Here is an 11901-nt window from a genome sequence, read left to right on the forward strand (position 1 = left end):
AGGCATCTACAAATGTTAGTCAAAGCTCTATGGGGTTTTTATAGCAGTGTCTATTGTGCAGTGTTCTTCTTTTCCACTAAAATGTGCCAACAAAGGGCTTTTCAGTTCTTCTGCTAGCTTCCTTTGCATGCTGTGTTTTTCGGAGGACTGACACACACCATCCCATACTGGAGGAATTCTTAACACTGTCAATAAGTCAATACTTCTCCTAAAAGCCAGTAGAATCTGAGTGTTTGAGACTTTTTAGACTAGGATGAGGTGTGATTACAGGTTTTATAAGTGAAAATGGTCAAAATAATCAATAATTTTGGTGCTAAACGGAGGAGAAAGAAACTACAGATGCTGTGACTAGACTAATGACTTGGGTTAATGAAAGCTTGACTGTAACATGGCTCATTCCATACTCCACCAGTGCTTCTCAGACCTCCAGTGCACCCACAGCCCCACACACTGGCCATGCAGCTGACTGGTTGGCTAATGCACTTTCCACAGGGAACTGTTGCATCGCTCAGCTCAATGAAATGCGGCCAACAGCAAGCAGAATGATGGGTTTCACACACTGCCAACCCGGTGAGCCCGGCGGTGGGTTTCTTACGTTCTCCCACTGCCCGATCCTTCCGTCTGGCTGGGGTTAGTCCCAGCCTGCTGCATCTTGGACCTCTCGATGTGCTCCACATAGGTCTGGATCATCTGGGGGCAAAAGCGCTTTTCAGTCCTAAACCTGCACCAGTGGCACGATCCAAAGATGGACTAAGAGACTAAGAGATGGAGGTTTAAAATATCTCCGCAGCGCACTTGTCTGCCTCACTCTAGGGCACAGCTTTGATAAAACCGGACCTTCTTTGAGGTCATTCTTAAACATGCACTACTTAAATTTGGATGACTTTCTATATTGATTATATTTTAAAAAAACACCACTTAAAAAGTTATATTTCAATGTATGAAGTTCACATGTATTCATACCCTGGCACTGAAAAACCATCTGTATTTCTTCCAACCAGATCATGCAGTCCCCACTGACTTGATTTAATTAGTTGCTGTTTGGAACGTTTGAAAATAAAACTGTTTGTGTTTGGTCCTTTCATCTAGTTTAGTTCCTATTAACTGCGGCCATTTGTATAAATTGTATTATTAATGAAACAAAAATGAAAAACAAGTTACTACAGGACTTGAGCCAGACTCTGTGATGATCTACAACATCGAGTGTGTGGTGTCGTTTTTTTTAACAGCAGAAGCTGCCTCACAAAACCAGCCATAGCTCTTAACGTTACAGCGCATGACCCCTGCCCTCGCAGAAATGAGCTGCCATACCTCAGTGTGTCTCTGGTGCAGAGCGTTGTACTCCTTCTTCATGTCGGACTCGCGCTCCTCCAGTCGGGATACTGAAAGACAGCAGGTTACTGCGGTTACGGCCTGTTTTTTGCCGTGATCTGGACATCTAAATCTCTGCTCTTCAACAGGGCAGTGAATTGTAGGTTGAATAGTTCGGCCCCGAAGGAATCCATATCATTAAATTTGTCCGGCCTGGGATAGCCCTCTTGCCCAGGCGGAACACTTGCCATATAGAATTCGGGGATTAAACATGGACTTTGAGAGCTATGTCTCTAAAACAGTTCAGTGTTCATGGCTGCAATCAGTCTAACCTGATATCCTAACTTTCCTAGCCTTGGGAGCAGCCTGTGATTTAGGATTGTGTCTCACTGAAAAACGGTCTTCTCCTAATGGGAAAACAGACAGATCCGACTGTAAGTCTTAATACTTTCTAAATGGTCTAGGCAAATTCTTAATTATAAGACTTGATCAATATAAGCTCAGGGATCTGCTCATACAGCCTTTACATCTACTAATCCCATTGCCTCAACACAAATCTCGGCAGTGTTCATCCCTTGAAAGCAGGATCTACAATCCTGAATTACAGGACCATGAAGAAGGCAGTTTCACAATGGCTGCCATGTGGATCCCAGGAACTCACTCTGATCGGAGTAGTTCTTGGTCTTGAGCTCCATCTGTTTTCCCTGCAGCTCCAGCATCTCCACCTGCGCCTGGAGCTCCTTCTTCTCCGCCTCCAGCGCATCTTCAAACTCGATGAATTTCTGCAGGGAGACATTCCGGTCAGGGGTGAGAGAGACAGCGCTGGACAGGACCATGAAGGATTAGGAGGAGGTCAGACCTGACAGGGTGGGCCCCACTATACTAACACTGACAGGCAGCTGAATGCTGAGGACCTGCCCTTCCTGACATAAACAACTCAGTTAGTTACTGATGAAATGAAATAGGAACAACAGAATAAGACAACCTGTGGACGCTGATTAAATCTTGGGTTTGAAATGCTTTGTGCAATCAATATTGAGGGAGACCTTTGAAATGAAAAGCACACAGGTCTAGAATACTTCTTTCTTTTCAGAACTCAATCCAATAAATACATTTATTTTCCAGGATGAGCACACATTGAGTTTCTCCTAGGTAACATATTCTATAAAGTCCTCAGCACGATTTGTACCAGCATGGTGCTGTGAGTCACATTCCCAAAAGCTAGGTATGCTAAGAGCCTTCCCGTGGTGTGAGTGAAAATATAACATTCAGGACCCTGGAAGAGTCACAGGTGTCTGGCTTAAACCTCTCAGGTCAGGCATATTGCAGCTGATTCCCTGGGATTTTCCAATTAATGGCTAGATTCTCGAATTATTAGACTCGGGAAAGCCAAGCAATCAAGATGGCTTCCTTCGCACTTCCTGTTGTCCTCATAGGTTGGACAAAGATTTGGGGAGCCCAGAATGGCTTCCAATCAGAAGCAGAAGTTGAACCACAGGGCACAAGTGGAAACTTTGTGGAAGTGCATTTAAAACCAAGACCCAGAAGCACGTCTTTAAACAAAGGGTTGTGGGGGTCTAGAACAAGCTACTCAGTCATGTTGTCGAAAGCAATATCCTGTTGTTTTTTGAAAGACGGCTGAAAGAGATCCTTGGATCAATTAGTTTCTAACTATCAAACAGGCTAGATGGACTGAAAACACTTCTTTCATTTGAAACCTATCTTAGGTTCTCACTATATTCAGACTTAACTATACATGGCACTAATTAAAGCTCCAGCATTCAGACCCAGGATGATGACTGTTGATTATTAGTAAGGATGCAAAAAGCACCATTTAAGCATTGCACCTGTAGCTGGCTGACTTTGAATGTCTTTGAAAAGTCTCAGTTCAAGTCAATTGAGCCTTTTTCAATCTTGGGCACAGTGCTAGCCCGGGGTCAGGTTGCTGTAATTCTGTATCTCCTAGGTTAGCTGACTGCTGGCTGAGGTTGGGAATGACTGCAGCAGAGCCATGAAGCAAAGGGGTTCTGCGCCAAACCATCTGGCAATCAAATCCACATTTGCGAAATCTCTCCTGATTTGCACCTCCGCAATTTGGTGACAGGGCTACTAGCTATTATCATAGGTGCACTTCTTTATTTATTTAAGTCACAAGGCACCAGAATGTCCATCATACTGCAAAACTCACATGACACCAACCGCATATGTATTATGAATGATGTATTATGAAATGTGTAACACTGCACTGGGTGGAGGACCTTTCTGGGCCAGAAAAGTGAAGAAATTGATAGGGGAATCAAAACCCTGAGACTCCAGGTTCCTTCCTCCCTGCTTAAAATGATGTTTACAGCACAACTGTTTTTTGCATTGAGACAAACACAAACCAGAGCTTTACGTGTTCTTTGATCACAAAGATTTATTTCTATATTACAAATCTATATTCTGGTGCATGACGTGCATCTTGTTGTAGAGAGACTTGTTTGGTTAGATGCAGCCTTCTTGTTAAGACCTCCCTTGATCCCTCCTGCTCAGCTTCTGTTCCTCCTCTTGTACTTGCTTTCCAATTCATTTAATTAGATTTAATTTAATTACACTTATATAGGTCTTTTCTGGACACTCCACTCAAAGCGCTTTACAGGTAATGGGGACTCCCCTCCATCACCACCAATGTGCAGCCCCACCTGGATGATGCGACAGCAGCCATAGTGCACCAGAACGCTCCCCACACACCAGCTCTCAGTGGGTAGGAGAGCAGAGTGATGAAGCCAGTTCAGAGAGGGGGATTATTAGGAGGACATGATTGGTAAGGGCCAATGGTAAATTTGGCCAGGGCATCGGGGTTACACCCCTACTCTTTTCGAGAAACGCCCTGGGATTTTTAATGACCACAGAGAGTCAGGACCTCGGTTTTACGTCTCATCTGAAGGACAATGCCATTTTAGAGTATAGTGTCCCCCTCACTATACTGGGGCATTAGGACCCAGATGACCACAGGGTGAGCGCCCCCTACTGGCCCCACTAACACTTCTTCCAGTAGCAACCTTAGCTTTTCCAGGAGTCTCCCATCCAGGTACTGACCAGGCTCACACCTACTGAACTTCAGTGGGCTGCCAGCTGTGAGTTGCAGGGTGATATGGCTGCTTGCTATCATTAACGCACGTAGCACATTCCTCCTATCATTGGCCAAATAACAGATTTCAGGGATGGTCAGCATATATTACACATTCCGCCTACCATCCATCCATTTCCTAACTCTTCATCCAATTCAGGGTCGCAGGGGAGCCGGAGCCTCTCCAATGCAAGCGAGAGGCACAAGGCAGGACACCCCCTGGGCAGGACACCAGTCCGTCACAGGGCAGACACACACACACACTCACACCAGAGCCAATTTTCCCAGAAGCCAGTAATGTTTCTGGACTGTGGGAGGAAACCGGAGCACCCGGAGGAAACTCACATGAACACCGAGAGAGCATACAGACTCCACGCAGACAGCACCCCAGGAGTTGAACCCGGGGCCCCAGCGCAGGGAGGCAGCATCGCTGACCACCGCGTTGGTGTGCTGCCAACTCCACCCCCCCAAAAAAATGTTTTTTTTTTCAAGATAAATATCTCTTCAAGGACATTTTTTTGTGTGTTTTGCTCCCTTTTGCCCTCAGATGTCCCAGCCCACTCCAAATGTGCTCAGTGCTTTCATAAGAGCAAATGCTACTGGGGACGTGGTGTCCGGTTTCAGGCTCTGTAATGTACTATTGATTTCTCAGGAGCACCAGCCCATCCCCCACAGCTCCGGTCTTGTTTTTCTATCCCTGCTCCGGGGAGCCACCCTAGTCCGGCACCTCAACGCTTCCTCACAGCCCAACTCGGGCCCGAGCCTGTTCTCCCACACCGGAACCCTAGCAAACGCCTTGTTTTTCCTGACATTCGGTACTCCGCAAGGACATGCAGACAGAAGTCAAGGACTCAGCTCTTATCTACCTCTCTCCCTCTCCTCTGCACAAAAGGATCAGATTCATTACTGTCCTTGAGTCAAAAGTGAAGCTGTGCACCAGATGCTGAGGAAAAAAATATATTTTTGCTTTAATGACAGAAAGCAATTTGCCAGCCAAGGAAAAATAGTTTATTTGCCTCTCTGAACTATCATTAGATTATTTGCAACCACAAGATCCAATTATAAAAAAAATACTGGTTTTACTACATCATTCTACTGTTTGAGATCCACTTCAACAGTGCTTATTTTATTCCATTTTAAAGAGCAGCGATTGTTTGAGAGAAAAATCTTATTCTTGTAAATGGCCAGAAAGGTAGTCCTGCGAGGACTGGGGTACCATAAGCTTTCATTTCAAAACCTGCTATTTATATGGAAAAATAAAAACAACATATATCTGTGATGGTTGCTTGTTGAACAGGATCACAACAAACGTGTAGCCTGCCACCATTATTGCAAGGAAAATTCGGAATCAACGTTACAAAGCTACACCAAATCAATTTTGCTCCTGAAATAAATTAATCCGTTTAATCAAAAGACGAGACTGTCGTCCGCGAACACTAGGCTTTAGACCTGAAATGTCTTTTTAATTTATGGATTTGCTCAGAAAAGTGTCTGCTGAGGTCCGCTGGATATGCGGAGCACTGAATTGTAAAAAACAACACAGGACACTTCAGCCCTAAAGGTCAGCGCTTTCAGAAATATTTCAATTTGATTTTTATCAGCTTGCGCTGCAGTTGAATTTTACCACTCTATCCACACGAAAACACCTGCCTATGGTTTTGAAACGACGCAAATGTGATTTTACTTTTCGGAAGAGATTCACGTTAGACAGGATTTCTATATTGTTTCGGCAGAACGAAATACTGTAGCATTCGTAAAAAAACACGTATTTATAACGAAACAATAAATAATTCCCTTTTTTATTTCAATTTCTTTAGTCGAATCACCATTGACTCTGAATAGTTCTTAAATCTAAAACTACTAAGAGTGCAAACACAGTAAATAAAACGAGACTGACAACCAATTTAAAAGGGCCCGTAAAGCGTGTTTGCTATGCTGAGCAATTCGAGGACGTACTTAAAACCAAGTAAGCATTTTTCAGCCGAACACTATGACGTTGCAAACTCTGTCCCTGCTTCGGTCATTGCTTGCAATCAGTCACCTTCCTCTGAGCGTCCCAGTCCGGCGCTCAGCTCTCGATTCAGCACAAATCTGACTCGCAGGTCTCAGGTGGGGGGGAGTGTGGCTGTGTGTTGCTTCAATGGCGCAGCCTGCAAAGGTGGTCTTGAGGCGAGTTGTGTACACCTACGGTGCAGGCTTGTTGCGGATCTTTCTGTTGCGTAGGCGATTCCCCAGGCAGCGGTGCACAAGTGGTCTATCGCGACCTGGAGACTGGCCACTATCGAGGGCAAGGACTCTGGGCTCTATGGGAGGGTGCAGCGTGCCCCAGGCAGGTTGGAGATGGGACGCAAGTGCACACGCCTTATGTGTTTACATGGAGGAAATAAAGCGTGTAGCGGGAGTAGGAGACTCCAAATTAGGGTTTTGGGGTTCAGCATGGCTGAAAATGAAAACTTTCACCTTATTCTCTGCCTGTAGTGTGGCTCACTTTCTAACAGGCGGAAAAAAAATAAGATAAGATCACTTTATTAGCCATGCATTAGGAATTTATCTTTTTGTATACTCCAGCCTGCTCTCCATGAGACACAAAGGTGGGAAGAGAGAAGACTGGGGTCAGAGGACATTAATACGCCACCCCTGGAGCAGCTGGGGTTAAGGGCCTTTGCTCAGGGGCCCAATGGAGTAGGATTCTATGGGCCGTGGGATTTGAACCGGCAACCTTCCAGCCACAGGTGCAGAGCTATCGCTCCGCCCCATTTAATCATGTTAAAATAAAGCAGTTCATCTTTTCCTCTGCATCTCCACACGTATCATTTTGGACTACATATTTCGGGTTGCAAATCAGAGTGGTTCAGAAAATTATTGTGTCATTCTTTTCTTATCCCAGCAAGCAACAGGCGCAAGGAGGGGAACACCATGCCTTGACGGGACAGACACGCTCACGCCAGGGCCAGTTTTCCCAGAAGCCAATTAACCTACCAGCACGCCTTTGGACCGAGGCAGGAAACCCGTGTACGCATGGCGAGAAGATACAAAGTCCACACAGGGAGCAACCCAGGGCCAGAATTGAACCTATGGTCCCAGGGCTGAACCACTGAACCACCATGCTGCCTTAATTAGTGTCCAACATTCCCAAACTTCGGTGCGATTTAATGTTTATATCTGGGGCGGTTGGTGAGGGCTCTCTTTTTTAAAAAGAGAAACATCCCCTGTGCCAATAATGGCAAAATAGCCCAGGTATGGAAAGTTCGTATTCTGTTATTCGGAATTTCCCACCACAGTACGTCAACGCCGATGCCAGTGGTCAACAAGCCAGGCTTGCCTGTGTTCCTTGTCACCACTGGCAGGTGGCTTGTCACCAGCACCTGGGCCTGCTGCCTGAGCAGCCTCGGCCGACAGCACGAACCCCCCAGCCGCCCGAGGCTCTTTCTCACCTGGCGCAGGTGGGAAATGAAGAATGTGCAGACATGTGCAGGTCTGAAACCAGCCAAGCCAATACGTGACTGATTTTAAATTCCACTAGAGGGAATAAACCACGACTCAGTAGCTGGTTTGTAGTGCAGATCCCAGTGTTATAACTGGAGGGTTTGGAATTCAAATCCCAGGTAGGATACTGCTTTTAGACTCCTGAACAAGGTTCAGCTCTGATTGCTCCAGTAAAATGCCCAGCTGTACCCAAATGTAAATGGCTTCAGCCAGATAAATTAATAATGCATGCACAGTATGTTTCATGTACTGTACTCCCACAGCTACAGCTCCAAATGAGTAAAACCGACAGCATGACTGTGTCCATCACAATAGAAACTAATTAGAATCACCAGGCTTAATAGAGCCATTACCATGAGCGGAGTGCCAAACAGTTTTTTAAAAGGTCGCTTGGCAACCCAACTCTCATTAAAGGGCTTAAAAGAACTCGCTTTCAAACACGGCAGCTGAAACTTCACAATATTTTTCAATACGTTCAACTGTCTTAAACGTATTACAAACCTCGTTTAGACTTTAACGTTCAAGATGTAAAGATGACGAATCGGAAAGCACAATTTACCACACAAAGCACTAGGTAATCAGGTGGCGTGGAATCGTCATGCTAAAGACGAATAAACGCTGCTCCTGTCCATTTCTGCACCTATGTCCTTAATATAACGTTACTTTCCCACTACAAGTAAAAATGCAACATTCAGCAGCAATAGAGAAACGGAAAGAATTCGGACAAACCAAACCCAACATATTCAAATCCAAACAGAAGATAACCTAGATGTTTGGATGCAACCTGATAACAGACGTTCACGTCATAACCTTAAAATAAGACAGGCGTCATAATATGAAAATGCGTCTTTGAAAGTTGTCAGCTGATACAGGCGGCAATTCGAACACGTTTTTCAACCGGCGGAGAAAAGCAAGAGACGTTTTGATACGCCCAGTGTCTGAACTACAGCAGCTGTATCGTCGTGACTAAAGCTCACAGACGCACCCTCGTCGCTATACAATTGTTGCGTTTCAAGGGGTCGCGTCTTGGCTATACATTTAAGAAACTACTATGGGGCAAGTCTTTATATTAATATAATTATCTCACGGCTTTTGAGCACGCTTCTCCAGATCTTGCCCCCCCCAAAAAAAGAGCAGAAAGCCTAATTATCACAGAGAAGATGATAACTGAGCTGATTAAAACATGATTTAGCAGCTCCTGGACAAGATACCATCTTGTGGTGACAAGATGATCATGAAATAGAAATAGTCTAGCAGCCTGAGGTTAGAAATACGGCAACGCATCCCCTTAACCTGACTGGGAGTAGCTGTGTTTACGCCTGCGTGCAACCTCTTTATGAATCCGTTTAGCAGCAGTACACGGGAATAGAAAGATAGCATACAAGTGATAAGAAAACGTAGTGGAGGTCTGTCTTTATCCCTCATTTTAGCAATTGACCACTTACCACCAGCTGCTTACTAGATATCTAGGTACATTTTTAAACAGTCGCTCCCTCTATCAGACCCAGGTGAAACATTTAAAGCCATTTCACATTTAAACCAGCATCCCAGAAAGCTGTCTTGTGTAATGTAAATATGTCGCAGTGACCGTTTGTCTGCCTGTCACCTATACTCCACACTGTCTCTACCAAATCCCTATGATCACCTTCAATTTCAGGCGTGTTAGTTTTAATCTTCCTTTTTTTCCCCTAAGTTTAGGACAGAAAATGAAGATGGAGTGAAAGGGTAGGCTGTAATTTGGAAGATAACGTACTGTAATTGCTACAACCGAGAAAAAAAAAACACAAAGATGCTAGGGTTCACAAACTTGTTTTTCTTTTGCTTGAAAGCGGTTTTTAGCCAGGGCCCAAGAAGCTCGGGGTTAGGTGAGCCTCGGGCGTCTGTTGACGTGCGCAGTGAAGTACATTTGAAAAGTTATAATCGATGGGGGTTTTTTAAACATAGGTCAGCGAATCGCTCGGGTGTATAAGAAACTCCTAAATAAATACATTTCCCAACCTATGACTGCGGGTCTGTGCATTGACTACAAGGCGATGACAGTACACTTTGGAAGAAAATGACCGGAACCCTAAAGATACTGACCAAGTTAGTAGAATAAGCCGTTACCGATGTGGGCGTTAATTGAATGACTCACTCGAACGCTGCTCATCAGCCAGCAGTCGTGAGAGACCATTTTTTTTTAAAGATACCTCAGCAATAACGGCATCTATGCGGATCAAGGGCCCGCACACATGCAGTGATGTCAAAGTGCGGTGGGCTATCTGAAAGGCGGTGCTCTTTCCAGGTGTAATTACGGCAACACGGGGAGCCAGTGCCGGTCTACCGCACCTCCTCCGCCTGTTTGCGCAGCGCCTTCTCCCTCTCGTACTGGGTGAGCAGCTGCTCGTTGTCCTCCTTCAGCAGCTCCAGCTCCACTTCGTGCTCCTGGTTCTCGGTCAGCACGGAGTCCAGGTTCTCCAGCACGTTGACCACCAGCGGCATCAGCTCCTTGACCACCTCCTCGTCGTAGCTGCGGATGAGGCGCTCGAACTCGCGGTAGATGCTGTTGGCCAGGCCGGAGACCCGGTCCGACATGACCGACACCGAGCCGTAGTCATCCTGGTAGACCACCTCGTCGAGCGAGATCTCCATCATCTTGGCAAGAGGCTCCGATAACACGGGCGGACGCCCCCCCTACTCCACCACCACGACCACCACCAGCGCAGTTCCGGGGGAGAAAAAAACAAAACCCTCAAATATAGAGGAATTTAATGTGATATACCGGTGTTTTTTTTTTAATTCAAGCCCCAAAATGTCATTCGCCCGTCTAAATATATTTCGCCTTTTTTCGTTCCAGTCTTTATCGGGCTGGGAGCGACGCAGACGCGTTCGCTTTCAGTGGCTCAGGTGATGCTCTGCAGGTCCCGAAATCCGCTTTTTTTTTTTCAGCCCCTGAATTCCGAGACCAGGGCGACGCGCATCGTTTCCGCCGGCTAAAACCCGATATTTCTGTCGCTGTAGTTGAACGCATGCAGGGGCCAGGACTCTCCCTGTTCCCCGTGTCGCCCGGCGCGGCGGCCTGGATGGGGGCTTCTAGATGGTTCCCGGTCGCGTCTTGCTCTCGGCGAAGCCCGCATCCCTTTCCAGGCGAAAGCGGTGCAGTTTGTTTCTGCCCATTTTGTTGTTGTTTTTTTCCCGGACAGGAAAAACAAGGTTAAAACGGAACGCAAAAAAAAAACGAGGCTTCTAATTAAAATAATAAATAAACGTGCCTCACAATGCACCTGCCGGTCAGCAACCACGCAGTCCAGTCATCGCTGCGAGCACTGATGACACGCATGAAATCAGCTGAAAGCCGCCGTTCCCTGCGTGCTCCCTCCCCTGCCTCCCTCTTTCCCCTTTAAATCATATTTTGGTCCAGTCCGGCTCCAGTCCGCTTCCCCGGGTTGGACCGGGTTAGGCGATGCCGTTTTCTGCGGCGCTGTCGGGATCCTCCCAGGCTGAGCGAGGCGGCTGACGTCACGCCGTCTGCAGCGAGCAGGCTCCGGCCGAGCCGGGATGTCTCGTCCTCGCCGCGCAGTCACGGCCGGCGTGAGAGCGCGTTTTCCCCAGCCCGCAGCCCCCCAGCCGGCCAGAGCGGTCACTGTTGTCTGCGGTGCTCACGGTCGCTGCGCGGACCCATCCCCTGGTAGCAAGAGGGCTCGGTGGGCTTCGCCAACGTGCTGCGTCACACAGCAAAAGCAGTGACCAGTGAAGAGAGGGAATGGAATCGATTAGCAGCTCATTTTTATTTCTGCTTTAACAACAACAACAACAACAACGCAATGTTCTTTATTTTCGCCCTGGCAAAGATACAGTCCACTCCATCTATCCTATATATGTCTTCTGAGATGAGGAGCCCCAGAGACGAATTCATGCCTAAACGTGCACATCACGAACTGCTCGGACTGCTATCTCTAACCGACAACAGAAACAGCAAATAACGTCTCAAACAGTGAACACAAAATCTGCGTTGC

The 11901-nt window shown here is 46.6% G+C and overlaps 1 protein-coding gene across 22 annotated transcripts in view; it reads right to left on the reverse strand.

Moving 5' to 3' along the window:
• The window catches only part of mapk8ip3 (mitogen-activated protein kinase 8 interacting protein 3), a 56070-nt gene extending 44498 nt beyond the window's left edge, over positions 1–11572 (reverse strand). For 13 of the 22 annotated variants that reach the window (XM_069181116.1, XM_069181114.1, XM_069181108.1 and 10 more), the window contains exons 1-4: positions 10235–11570; positions 1973–2093; positions 1312–1382; positions 596–690 (exon numbers count right to left, since the gene is read on the reverse strand). In XM_069181116.1, the coding sequence (XP_069037217.1) occupies positions 596–690; positions 1312–1382; positions 1973–2093; positions 10235–10540 (593 nt within the window). In that variant the 5' untranslated portion in view covers positions 10541–11570. Of the gene's footprint in view, positions 1–595; positions 691–1311; positions 1383–1972; positions 2094–10234 lie in introns of all 22 variants that reach the window. The other 9 variants (XM_069181113.1, XM_069181097.1, XM_069181111.1 and 6 more) reach the window with 3 other exon arrangements.
• Between the last annotated feature and the right edge of the window lie 329 nt (positions 11573–11901).

Source organism: Lepisosteus oculatus, chromosome 19 (assembly GCF_040954835.1).
Source record: "Lepisosteus oculatus isolate fLepOcu1 chromosome 19, fLepOcu1.hap2, whole genome shotgun sequence".
Classification (NCBI taxonomy): Eukaryota; Metazoa; Chordata; class Actinopteri; order Semionotiformes; family Lepisosteidae; genus Lepisosteus; species Lepisosteus oculatus.